Source organism: Strongylocentrotus purpuratus, unplaced genomic scaffold (assembly GCF_000002235.5).
Source record: "Strongylocentrotus purpuratus isolate Spur 01 unplaced genomic scaffold, Spur_5.0 spur5_scaffold_6, whole genome shotgun sequence".
NCBI classification, from domain to species: domain Eukaryota; kingdom Metazoa; phylum Echinodermata; class Echinoidea; order Camarodonta; family Strongylocentrotidae; genus Strongylocentrotus; species Strongylocentrotus purpuratus.
The window spans coordinates 21,216,379-21,230,263 of NW_022145612.1; the positions used below are offsets into that span (position 1 = coordinate 21,216,379).

The 13,885-nt window shown below is 38.5% G+C and overlaps 1 protein-coding gene across 3 annotated transcripts in view; it reads left to right on the forward strand.

Moving 5' to 3' along the window:
- Window positions 1-13,885, forward strand: part of LOC577498 (N-acyl phosphatidylethanolamine phospholipase D-like) — a 32,914-nt gene that overhangs the window by 13,983 nt on the left and 5,046 nt on the right. Inside the window, exons 3-4 of one of the 3 annotated variants that reach the window (XM_777722.5) lie at window positions 3,530-4,167; window positions 13,090-13,204. In XM_777722.5, the coding sequence (XP_782815.3) occupies window positions 3,530-4,167; window positions 13,090-13,204 (753 nt within the window). Of the gene's footprint in view, window positions 1-3,529; window positions 4,168-12,912; window positions 13,028-13,089; window positions 13,205-13,885 lie in introns of all 3 variants that reach the window. The other 2 variants (XM_011669726.2, XM_030973647.1) reach the window with 2 other exon arrangements.

Genomic DNA, 13,885 nt, shown 5'->3' on the forward strand with positions numbered 1-13,885 from the left:
CAATCAGGGAACAACATTTAAAAGCTATTAATAACTAGATCTTCAAAGGCTATAAATAAGTAAATCTCTTGTGTGCTTTGGATGAATTCTGGCTTCCTTGTTTCTCTACGTGGGCCACAGGCTGAAGACCCATAGAGATATTATTGCTATGATTTACATTACATTTCTTAGCATTTTGTCATTCCATCTTGCCAAAATAGATGCTTAAAATTGTTGCCAAATCCTATTTGAATAAGAACATCAATGCACTTTGACTTTTTAGGAAACAAGACAAGTGCAGATTCTTTACATTTATCCCAACATGAAAAAGTTGAGATTTGTACTTTTTAATCGATGTAATTGTTTTATAGTTAGCGCTTTTTAAGTACTGTTTTTATTATTTTTACTATTATTATTACTAAATGTAAGTTTTTGATAAATCTTGGAAAATGAAATCATTGGAAAATTTCACACAACACATCACACGCCTACTCGCAATTACCTCCTCATTTGATTATTTCATATCGCTTCATTCAATCCCATGGCCGTATGAAACTGTAATTTGCTTGTTACTCTGTTAGCCAGGGTCTTTAAATAGTCATTCATATCCTTTTGGAATCTTCAATATTAAGGGTGCATCTCACTCACAGGATAGACCTGTGCGGATGATGAGTAGAGGGAGGGATTATTGAATTCCACCGTGTCGCATCTAATAGGGGACAATGGGGACATTTGAAGAGTCCTTCGTTCCTTTCTGGATTAATGAGATCCTATTTCCTCCCTTCTGAATGGGACGGCAGGGAGGCTATTTTTGTGCTGACAGAGGTCAGGCTTTGGTGTACTTCCTGGCATCTTTTTAATATATTTTATTTTTTCTTGTGTAGGGGGAGATAATTATGATTGAAAGAATTTCAACCCTGCTTTATTGAGATTTCCATATTTTTCATCATGAAACATATTGCATGAAGGCTCCCATGAAATAGTCTTAAATACTGTCATAATTGTTCATCATGATAATGTTATGTTCCATTTCCTGGTCATTATACATAGGTGTAGTTTTAATGGGAGGTGGTAGTGTTTATTTGACTTATTTTCATATTCCTTATATTTTCAGTTTTAGAAATTTAGATTTTCCTTAAAAGCATTAAAAGGAAAAAAAATAATCCTCCAAAGCATTTGTTAGAGATTTTTTGTAATAACATTGTCCATTAGGTTTAAAGAAAATAATTTCATCAGGGGTAGATGTAAAGGTGTTCAGTTGTGGGTGGTTTTTCATGGTTTGTTGTTGTTGTTTGTTTTTGTTTTTGTTTAGTTTTCAAATTTTGTTTAGTTCACTTTTCTACTGCAAAGCTGATTAATAAATAGGTTAACCCATGAACCCAGCCCCGTTGCCTGAATGAAGAAAGAGACTCTCAACTCCACCTCACACACCTTAAGGGATCATGGGCCACCATCTTGAATCATTACACCCCCCTGCAGGTGTCTTCAGCAGACAGCTGTAAATTGCCCACCGTGTACCTCGGGGAGCCAGTGGCCCTTTAACGACATCAGTGACTAATCGCTGGAAGATATGACCAGAAATTAACAAATAGAATCCAAGCTGATGACAGAGCAATTTCTAACAATCTCTTGACTAATCTGTTTACATTTTAATTACTAACTGACACTCTCGGTTTGGTTACCGTGCTAAACCCCTTCAGCTAAGCTTTCTTCTAGAATCAGTGGTTATTTTGAGGCTTAGCACACTGCACTATTACTGATTAAGATACACCATTTATCTGCTCTGCTCTGCTTCTTTGACACACTCAAAATTTCTGTACTAAGTAATGGACCACTTCATTTACATTAATATCTAACTGGTTTGATTATCAATATTGTCTGGATTATTCATCAGTGGACTAAAATAAAGTGAATAGTGTGCAGTGAAAATCTTTTTTTTAAGCCAGGGTACTTAAAACTTTATCAGTTAAATGTTTAAGTAGGGTTAAAATATGTCTTTAATTGAATTAGGTACAGAAAGGTGTTTTTCTGCGATCATTCAATAAATTTGAGCATAATTTTTTTGTTATTAAAAAAAGCAAATAATCTCAGAAAAGTTTTGACCTACATTGAAAAGGAGAGTGAGAAGTAGTTTTAACCTATATATGCAAAGAGCATTCCAATTTTTGGAGACTGATAGAATCCTTGCAGACTGCAATTGAGTAGTATGATTTAGGACTTGTGCTTCCTAAGATACAGATTTATGTACTTTGGAATACATTGCAATAGAGGAAATGAATTCCATGCACATAGCACATGGGCATTAGTATCCAGACAGCAAGCTAGCTATAGATTTCATTCCTGGATTTGCGACTGGATGGAGAAACAATCTCTTAATATCCATCTTTAAGATCCTCAACACATTTGATCCATTAAATGCAAAGGAAAAATCCATCTTTAAGATGGCAAAGGGAAGCAGGGGGAGAGAGCAGCATTGGAAAGAAAAAAGGTCGGTTCAAATATGAATAAATCCATGACTAAGTTGTGACTGAAGTTTCCTGGATCTCAGCACTGTGACTGAGGTTTGGGGGTTTGGTGAGTAACCTATCCCCCCTTCTTTTTCAGTATGTTTAATCCGGTATTAAGGTCAAGGTTTTAAGATTGAAAGGTGTTGGGAGAGTTAAGGGATAGTTTGATCTGATAGCTCTCCTGTGGTTCCATCAGAAATAGTCTCCAGTGACAGACAATTTACTCCTGACAAGTTTTAGTTCATGTACCAATTTTTTATGAAAATGGGTTTATATATGCTTGATGCAGGTAATATGCAGATGTCACAGTTGTAAAAGAGTCTGTTTTTTTTTTTTTTTTTGTCGTATTGAAATGCTATTCACCTTTATTCTGACTATGTTATTCATGTCAAAGTGAAGATGTTCAAGATGATCTTGCAGATATATGTCCTTTTTCATGATGGAGTTAATTATTCATTTCATTTACCCCTGTTTGTAAATTCCTTCCTTGTCTAGATATTCTGCCTATATGCCTGTATGAATTAAATTGAAAGCGCTCTTTCAACACATGATTATCTTTAATGTATGCACTTAATTACATGAATTAAGTTTAATTCATATGTGCTACATCTTCCCCTTCCTTCCTCCAGTGGTAACGATGGGGCACACATGTACATGTAGTTCCAGGCCTTTGATCCAACAAGAATCGGTCCTTGCAGTAATTAGATTTCCCGTGATTTCCCGTGATTGTTTGGCTCTACAGGTGTAAGCTCGGTTTTAGGAAGGTATATCCAGTAATGTAATTAGGAGATGAGGACTGACTGATGATTGACATTAACTAAGGGGACAGGCAAAGGTGATGTTCAGAGAGGGAAAGGGAAGGGGAGGGAGATGTTTTATTATGATTTATCATTATCTATTTATGTTTAGTGTATAATACTTGCTGCTCTATTCAAAGATTTTATTTCTAAGAGGGAGCATTGAATATATTGAATGAGATCTGATAGTCATAGAGAATCTAATTTGACTAATTCAAATGTCCTTTCTATTTTGTTATCCCGTAGACGCTAGAGAAGACCTTACCAGTGCTAAAACCAGCCCATGATGAGATCAAAGTTCCACCCATCTCTGGAGTACGTGTCACATGGATTGGCCATGCAACAGCTCTCGTTCAGTTTGACGGTATCTCAGTGCTAACCGATCCCGTCTTCAGCGATCGCTGTGGTCCCATGTCATGGATGGGCCCAAAGAGGTATCGACCCCCTCCGTGCCAGGTCAAAGACCTCCCTAAGATTGATGCCGTCGTCATCAGCCACTCGCACTTTGACCACCTTGATGCGCCTTCTGTGTCTGCCCTCAATGCAAGGTTTGGATCTGATCTAAGGTGGTTTGTACCGCTAGGTGTCCTAGACTGGATGGCCGGCATGGGATGTGAGAATGTCATCGAGATGGACTGGTGGCAGGAGAACTGCATCCCGACCCACAGCGACGTCACATTCGCCTTCACTCCGGCTCAACACTGGGGGCAGCGTACACCCACGGACAGGTTCAAGACGTTGTGGGGCTCCTGGTGCATCATGGGACCAAACAACAGCTTCTTCTTTGCCGGTGACACTGGCTACTGTCGAGGGTTTGAAGAGATAGGGAGACGTTATGGCCCCTTTGATCTAGCTGCTATACCGATTGGAGCTTATGAGCCAAGGTAATGATTGTTCACAAACAAGGCTGTAAGGCAGTTACCAAATGATTTCAATTTCTTGAATTGAAGTTTTCAAGGTTTGCATGATTATGTTATCATTCCCCATATCAGATGATGAAGATAGTAAAATACTTTGTTGTTACGTTTTGATTGTAATTCTACAAGACTTCAACAAAATAATAAACATACTAGAGGCACATGAAGAAAAAAAACCTGCAAGGAACAGGTTATTAGCTCCATTATCATGATCGGAAAACAATAATTTGGCAGACTGTCTGCATGTATCTTCTTTTTGCAAAGAAATTGCATCAGACGTCTGAACATATCTATTGTATAATAAGAATCTGAGCATGATTGCTCATGGCTGTCATTCAAACTTCATTCACGTCCTAGATTCCAAATTGCCACACCAATCCCTGACCTAATTTTAGATCCTGTTATGACCTTGTTCCACAGCTTTTCTTTCTTTGACTTTTTGTCATATTATTGTTGCCTGGATCTAGCTAAATGTGAACAAATGGAAAAGAGAGAGAGGGGGAATAAAAACTAAAGCATTAATTGGTTGTTTGGAGCCAGAAGGGTCTCAAGGGGGGACATTTCCACAGTCAGTGGCCTTATTATTCCAAATAGATAAAATGTTAATTGTACACATACATGTAAAGGGAGAGATAGAGAGTGAAGAGAAAGAGAGAGAGAGAGAGAGAGAGAGGAAGAAGAGAAAGAGAGGAGGAGAGAAGAAGAAAGATGAGAGATTTCAGAGGAAGGGTAAAGATAATATCTTTGTTTGAACACACTGACTATCATGAAAATTGAGATTTGACAGGGTTCCAAACCTCAAGAACACACCTGAAATGTGATAAAATCTCTGACCTGATCCTAATCTTTACACAAATGCTGGGGATCAAGAATGTTCCTATACCATCATTAAAAAAAAAATGCATCTTCTTTTTTGGTATCCCTTTGGTGCCTTCTCTTCAAATTATGGGTGCAATGGAATAGTGTTGATTGCTGGAGTGGACTTGTACTGACAGATTTCATGTAGATCTTGATTGGACAATGTCAATCACTTTGCACCTGGGGGGTGTTTCACAAAGATCCTAAGTTGAACTTATCTCTAAGTTGGACTTAAAAATTATGGAAAGCCATTAGCATCTTTGAAAAAAAATTGTAAAAGTTATTTTGAAAGGCATTAATTGTTTATTCAAATCATTCATATTTTCTATCATCAAGGAGATTTCATGTTCTGGATGTGGAATTTATAAAAAGTCTAAAATACTTGAATTTCTGCTTTTGAATATATTTCATTTTAAGACTCCAATGGCTGTCCATAATTTTTAAGTCCAACTTAGAGTTAAGTTCTACTTAGGATCTTTGTGAAACACCCCCTGATCTTCCAATGAAAATACACTTCAGATTTCATTGTCTCATGTAAAGCAGTTGCCTTTTCACTAAAGGGTACTGCTTTTTCTGTTTCTAATTCCAAGTAAGGCTCAGTCTGGACAGGACACACAATAATATATTAATATTACAGATGTAGGAAGGACTGGAGAAGCTTTTATAGGACAATTAACCTTCTTTAAAGAGAGGTTATGTGATGGTTGATAAGCAATAGTAGGTTATTAACTTGATATTCACTTTTAGGAATTACTAGGAGGGAAAAAAAAGGCAAATTCATAGAAATAATAATTGATTTCAAATGATATCCAATGACGTGCTTGTAGAAATAGAATTGGAGATCCTGTAAAAGAAATCATTAACATGATTAAAGTGAACATTTAAATTCATGATACATTGTTCATGCACAGAAGATTAAATCAGTACAGATAAGGGCACTGTAGAGTCAAGGGAATACATTTCAAGCACTACAATACTGTACAGAACAACTGTCTCGGCAGTCAAGTAAAACCCTCAAAATTATCTTCAACAGCACTTTCACATCTTCACACATACTCTTGATTAAAATACACATTAACCAAGACATGAATCATTTAAAGCCATACTTGTATCATGATTCAGTGCCATATGCCAGATCAATTAAACTACAATGATACACAAAGGAAGACAGAGGAAGACTGCCATCAAAATTTGATCACAGTTTTTATTGTGATTTAGCCATGGAAATAGATATAAATGTAGGACAAACAGAGAAAATTTGTCATGGAAAATAAGATTCTATAATGACCCGGTGAAACTATCAAATCTATTAGGATTCTCAACATTCATTACACTTCCCCCAATCACTTTATTGTTTTTCTAAAGACAAAAGTACCTGTACATTTTATTGTGTCATCACTTGAATTTAATTTAATTTAGCCACAACTTTCACACAAAAACAATTAACACCAAATATAGAGACCTTTCTGAACAGTGTGAAACTTTTCACCATCATACACCTATTAACAATCATTATCAAGCAAGCAATCATTGTCACTCCAACAATCAAGAGAAAGCAAACGATCACTCTCCATTAGTCACTGACACAGATTTACACAGGATGTGATGATTAAATCTGGTAAATAGTTGTTCATATGACTGGTGCATTCAGGAGGCTTTGTTTTATGAAGTTTGCATCCTTTTGATGGGTTATTCTGAATTCATCATTGATCTGCCAGTAGAATGATGAAAACCCCCACTGATACGATAGCAGGGAATCTATATTACTAATACGCAAAATCGCCGCGGGGGGTCCAACACGGGCCAAAACGGTTCCTCAAAAACGTCTTTCCCCGACCCCGACCGCCTCCGCCGTGGCGCGGGGAGGACGGCACAATTCCACGAGGCCTGTCTCCCGTAACCCGCGTGCCACGTCGACCCCGCGATCGACGTCCATGCCGTTAAACGCGGTTTCGGGGTGCCGGGGAGGACGGGCGGACGAGAGCACGGCGGGCGTCGTGGATTGCGAGGAGGCGACGAACCCGCGAGAGCGAGTCGGCAAGGCGTGCACCCGCCCTCTGCATGTCTAATCAAAGAGAGACAAAGAGACACACGATAGACGAGAATCAACTCGCGTCAACGGGTGTAGCAAATCTAATTGCAACGGGCGCGGCGTTCGCTGAGTAAGGCATCTTACAATAAGATATCCTTTGTAGACCAGGCGCCCATAGTGTACGTGTATTACACGCTCTCAGGTCACACACATGCACACAGTACAGTCGATTCGAGTCGAGGCGATTGCTACAACTGGCGCAAACCATGGACCTATTTTCACGTAAAATCTTTACTCTGAAAATAATTATACAAATTCTGTGATCTATGCCAACATAATCATAGTCCAAGCTTCTGTTTTATTGGTCTTTTCATGAAAACTACATCGAAATCACAACAAGAATAGCGCAAATAGATCTGTGATAGTACGCCTTGAGTCCACACGTACACACGTGTGGTGTATTGCCACTGCACTGCAGCTGAGCGCTGCTGTCGATCGCCTGTGCTGTCGGAGCTGAGTGTGTGAGCATGAAGTAGCGGTGACCGGAGTAGCGGGTGTGAGGAGCTAGAGAGTCTAAACAACACTTTGAAATTGCTATTATTGCCCCGATTTCAATATAGTTTCGTGAATAGATGTATGAAACCTGGGCTTAGATTGTGATTATTCTGGCCATGTCCCCCCCCCCCCCCCCAACGGAGCAAAATGTCAAATTTTCAAATTTCGATACAAAAAAAAAAAAAAAGTGTCCCCATTTCCTTTCGTTACTACACTTGACCTGTAACTCAGATGGCGGCTATTTTGGATTTGACCAATATTATCAGTATGACCCAAGGAGACCTTAAATCGATGAAAGAAAATCATAATCAGATTCTCTGACCCCGAAAACCCCCATAAAAACTGTTGTATACTGAATTTCGATAATCATTTTTCAAAGTAAAGTTTTCACAAGCAAAGTAAAGTGTTCACAAGAAAATCAGACGGTCGTCATGGTCGTTTAAAAACATGATACTTTTAGTATGATACAGTTCTTGCATCAAATCAATTTTTAAAGTATGGGAGGGGGGGGGGGGGTCAGGCAACTCAAAGCGATTTGAGTGCAGGCGTGGTGTCCACGGGTACAAAGGGCTGAACTCCCGAGAGCTCAGGGGTTTTAGGAATTTAATTACGGTCAGATGAGCATATTTCTAATACCTTATTTGCACTGGCAGGTCGATCACTAATTGGCGTGGGGTCAATAGTAGAGTTGCGTACCAACTACGCTGAGCTGAGAGTACGCTGGCCTACGTTACTATACCCTGAGGGACGCAAAAAAGTACGCAAGATGGACGCAAACAATTTAATATGTTTAACAAAATTCGCGTACTTTAGGCGTAGAAACTTGACGCAGAAAGTACGCCTTTTTTTACGTAACACTATGCTACTAAACTAAACAAACTGCATCTTTAAATGAATTAATGAAAAATTAGCCCAAGAATAATGAGCCCCCGAAAGATAAAAAAGTAGCCCCCAAAAATTTTCCCAAAATTTGATATAGATCGAGTCCCCGAAAAAAAAATCTTTCACTTGATTCTACGCTCACAGTCCCACACACAGTCGAGTCAATTTGTGCACAAACCGTCCGATTTTTTTCGCGTAAAATCTTTACTTTCAAAATAATTATACACATTTTGTGAACAATGCCAACATAATCATAATCCAAGCCTCTGCATATGTAGTCTTTTCATGAAACTACATTGAAATCACAACAATAATAATGCAAATAAATCGTAATTATCGAGATCCTATCTGACATAGTTTGTTTTACGATGCGCCATTCATGGTCAAACAGCATATATTATAAAAATTCTCTATATAAAGATAATCTAATTTTTTTTTTTGGATAGCACATAGGCCTCTATATCTATCTATCTATTTGGCCCCCTCCCCTAGAATCCCGTGGATTTTCCACGGGTCCTCCTAGTTCCTTTTTAAATCAGGGATGTGCTAAATAGAGAACGTGAGAAATCCTAAATCCCATCTTTCACCTCCTCTATCTCCAAACTTAGTTTAAGAGTGAATCAACAAACGCCTTTGAGTTTACAATAGAGGTAATACTTGTGTATTACCCGTAGGACTTGGAAGGCATGACCAACATGCAGCTTCCCGTAGCGCATCGTATCAGGCCCATCATAGTGTCGGTGTGGAAATTGAAGTTGGCATGTGATGCCTGAGACTTAGGCTTGTCTCTTCCTCTCATACTCCTATCACATTTGAACTGATGGTGCACCTTGCACCCCTATCAGATCCAAGAATATGTTGGAAAGATGAAAGAGGGGGTATTAGAGAGTTAATGGATCGAATCAGATCAAAAGGGATGAAATAAGAAGGGACCTGAGAGGATTATAAAGATACCAGATCTTGAACAGCCTTGCATGACTTGAAGGTAGGCATAAGAAGGCGTGAACAGGACATGAAGTCAAGGAAATCATTTCCTAAATAAGGAAGGAACTGAGCAAGGTTACCTCTGCCATTAGAACATATTCAGTCAGAAACTGGCAGAATGTGCACATTTCAGAGGACAGAACTAGCAGTTTTGTTCATGTTCCTCCGAGGTCCACATCTGTGGTGGTCTGATCACAACTTTTCACGGCAATTAAATTATTTCTGTATCATCCAACCAGAATTCGATATTGAACCCAGGACATGGGATATGACCCTTCGGGAGATGAGTCTGGCAGGTGATTGGTCAATATCAAGGCCAATGGTTAGTTACCGGGATGAAGACACTGCCAGGTGTGAAGACATCATGGAAAACTATACCCTAGTCCTTCCTGACGCAGGCTATCTCATTAGAAACATGTCAAAAAGAATCCTTTGCACCTCTTTATATTCTAGGTCAAAAAGGCATCAGCAATGTTTAGCCGATATCCATTGCCTACGTTGGAAGGAGAGATAGCTTGGTGCAAATGACGTCACCCATTTAAATTTGAGAGGAACTGAAATTGACCTGCTCGTTGCTAAGATGAATTATCAAAATAATGAATGATTTCAGCATCGTTATCCTGTAATTAGATTTTACAGTGTGCCCATACAGGATTAATGGCCTCAAGAGGAATATGGATTTATTGGTCAGAGAGACCCAAAATAGTTTTGATTTTGAATTGCTATAAAGATATTATATAATATTTTTAATTAAGTGGCACAAAATCATTGCAATAATGTCTTTAGTTTCAAGACAATCAAGAAAAAAAGCAAAGAAATCCGTAGTTTTTATAAATTATGGTTTCTGCATCTGGATTTAAAGGTACCAGTACTAAATTAGAATAGGCAAGATCCTCTCTTGACTAGTTTATCATATGCTTCAAACTTCCCGGTATATATTATACTTTTTCTGATACCACAGAATGGCTATTAAACATAGGAGAATCCCCTTTATTATGTGTTAGGGTTTAAGATTACTTCTCTGTGATTCTCAAAGAGCCTACTAAGGTTGTTCTACTCAAGTTTGAGGAGGATGTTTAGGATGGGTTAAAAGATCTGCCATGAACTCATGTTCAGACGGCGTGTTACATGATGGATATGGATGACTGGAGGAAGACACCACAGGGAACTTCCCACAGACATTCACGATGCGTGGGATCATGTCTTGAACACTGTTCATACAGGTTTTTTTTTTTTTTCATTCACAGATTCGATGTAGGATAAATCGTGAAGACCAAGAAAGGTTTAGGCAGGAAGCCAATTAATGAAACAATTACATGAATTATGGCCCTTGCTATTCGGTAGACTTTTAGAAATTGTTTCTCAGTACTCATATTAAAATCTGCCAGATATTTGAGAGCTAATCTTCCATGGAAAACGGAAGAATATTTGTTAGTAACCAGTCGTAAGAGACTTACCCCTCCTTTAATGAAAAGCAATGATCTGTTTGGCAAACTTTGTCATGCCTACAGAACAGATTGTTTATGTTATGTATGACTCAGGGAATTATTCACTAGACTTCTTTCTGAAAGAGGAAGCAAATTAATTATCCCTCCAATGTCTCATCTTTGGATAGACTGATGGTTGATACTGATGTTAGAAAGTGTTATCAGTCAAAATTGAGAGGCACCCGTTTGTAAATGTTATCAAGTTTTTTCATTTAAATCCACCCATTGTGTGGTAGTTATATTCTATATTTCAGCGATATATTAGGGATTTCCTATCGGTTGATCCATACTGACGTGACAACAAAATCCACAACAGGCAAAGAGCCCTACTAATAATGCATCGAGGTTGCCAAAATATATGATGGGGAGAAAAGGGGCACCTGAAAGTGGAAAGAGAAAAACCTGACCAAAGGGAAACGCTGATTATGAGGCCTTACAGCTTAGGAAATTAATCATATGTTGGTCTGTCTGATATGCGACGCTACACGCCTATCAACTTCATGATACAGTATTTTTGTGTTTCCTGTCTGAATGCGTAACTTGTGGTTGGGGAGAGGATTTAGGCCGTGTTTCACACTCACTGTGCAGTTGAGATTGCTGTAAATGTCATGTATTTGATAACACCCAAACAAATCATGAAAATTTCTTTTGTTTGAATAAACCCATTAAATTTTTTTCTTCAAAAATGATGTTATTATTTCATAATACATTAACGAAATTACTTGAAGTTTTTTTAAAACCTGTATTAGGAACCATGTCTGTAAAATATTTTAGAACTGATACATTTTATGAAAACTCCATAATACAGTACATTTTTACAACAAACCTCCAACTACCCCCCCCCCCCCCCTCCAAAAAAAAAGAGAAGAAGAAGAAGACTTGGCTATTTATCTCGAGGAATGTACCCCAAAATTGTAACACAAATGTAGCTTTATAGTGTGTCTTCTTCTGTCGGGCTAATTTATTTGTTTGTAAGGATGTAATATTTCAATTTTTCAAGTGAAAATTGGAACACCTGTCATTTGGGTATCTCCCCTAAACTCCCCAATTTAGAAAAGTGAAAAGTGCTCCAACATTAAAGTTAATCTATTTGTTATCCCTTGAGCCTATTAATCCTAAATGGTTGCCCCATTCACCAAACCACCCTCCTGAAATTGTGCTAATTCTTGTTGGGTATACATGACCATGCAGCAGCTGCTTGAAGGTTTTACCCCCTTCCTTCCCCTTCCCCTCCCCCTTTCTCTCTCTCTCTCTCTCTCTCTCTCTCTCTCTCTCTCTCACTCTCTCTCTCTCTCTCTCTCTCTCCCTCTCTCTCCCTCCCTCCCCTCTCTCTCTCTCTCTCTCTCTCTCCCTCTCTCTCTCTCTCTCTCTCTCTCTCTCTCTCTCTCTGATCTCTCTCTGATCTGTTCTCCCCACCACTTCCTCCATCAATTTTCATCTTTTGCCTTAGGCTCGGTCACATCAGATACCTGTTGACGCATCCAATATCAGTTACATCAACTGTGAAATTATAGTTTGCCTCTTAATTTCATGCAGGCCAAATATTCATTCACTTTTCCGAACTTGTTTAGGAATGTGTGATTACCGGTAATAGATGGTTTAAGAATTGGTATTGTAAACTCATATTTAAACATTGTTCCATTCAAATGTGTGTAGTTAACTATAGTTATGTTGTCCCATATGATTTTTTTGAAGCATGATCATCAATCAGATTTTGTTATCTTACGTTGCAAAACAACATGCTCAGCAACCTTTTTTTGTTGTAATCATTGTATATCTGTTCATATAAGTTTTAAAGAAATTTTGATTCTCATTTTTGGAGGAGGGGTTGTCTTCCCTTCAGATAGAAGTCTCAAAAATGATTTTGAACTTGATGATTGAACCCTCCATTTTTTCCTCTCCTATATTTCCTAGATTTTTTATGACTCCTCAGCATGTTAATCCTACCGAAGCCGTCCAAATCCACGAAGATGTCAATGCTAGAAAATCCATTGGCATCCATTGGGGCACCTACACTCTAACCAACGAGGTAATTCATTCATTGTGCTTAATATTTGTTTGTGTCTTTCATGTTCATCCGGCCCGCTGTAGATGGTTTAAGAGGCCTGTGCATTGTAGCCCCACAGAGGCGGTGCAGATTCATGAAGATGTCAACTCACGCAAGTCGGTAGGAATACACTGGGGGACATTCCGACTTGGCAGTGAGGTATAAAAAACAGTTCTCCTACGCTAATCTGACACTTGCTCCGCCAACAATTGCTCCAAGCTTTATTTTGTGAAAGATAGAGTTGGGAATAGGAATATGGGTAGATTTGGTGTTTGGTCGAGGGTGTAAATTAACAAATTGGATCACAGAGAAAATTGACCACAGAGAAATTGTTGACAGAGCAGGTGTCATAAAACTTCTTTTACTGTATATATATGCATGTGGCATCTTGGTAATACATTTGCAGAGAAAAGAACTTAGATGATTGAAATGAAATTAGGATAATAATGATAAGTGTTGGATGGTAGGGTTACAAAAGTCAACGAAGGTGATCAGGAAAAGAGGATTAAAATGGGCCCCTGGACTAAGCCAATTCAGGCTTGTGATCAGTGAGTAATTGTTCAGGTCAGTTAACTCAAATAGTGTTTTAATTGTTGATGTAATGCTCAGGATCCTGTCACAGACAATTAAACAAGCCTGTCTAATACATGCATTAACCTTGTAAAGCTGTTACTAATATTTCAGAGGACAGCTGTAGATAGACAGAGAGCAAGTTTTTGTGTGACTCTCTTCATCCTTCCCCTTGCCTAGTTCCCTCTTTTAAGTATGTGTATCCCTCAAACTCATCACTCCCTTTATGTTACCCCTTCATCCCTCAATGTTCTCTTTTGTCTTTTTCCT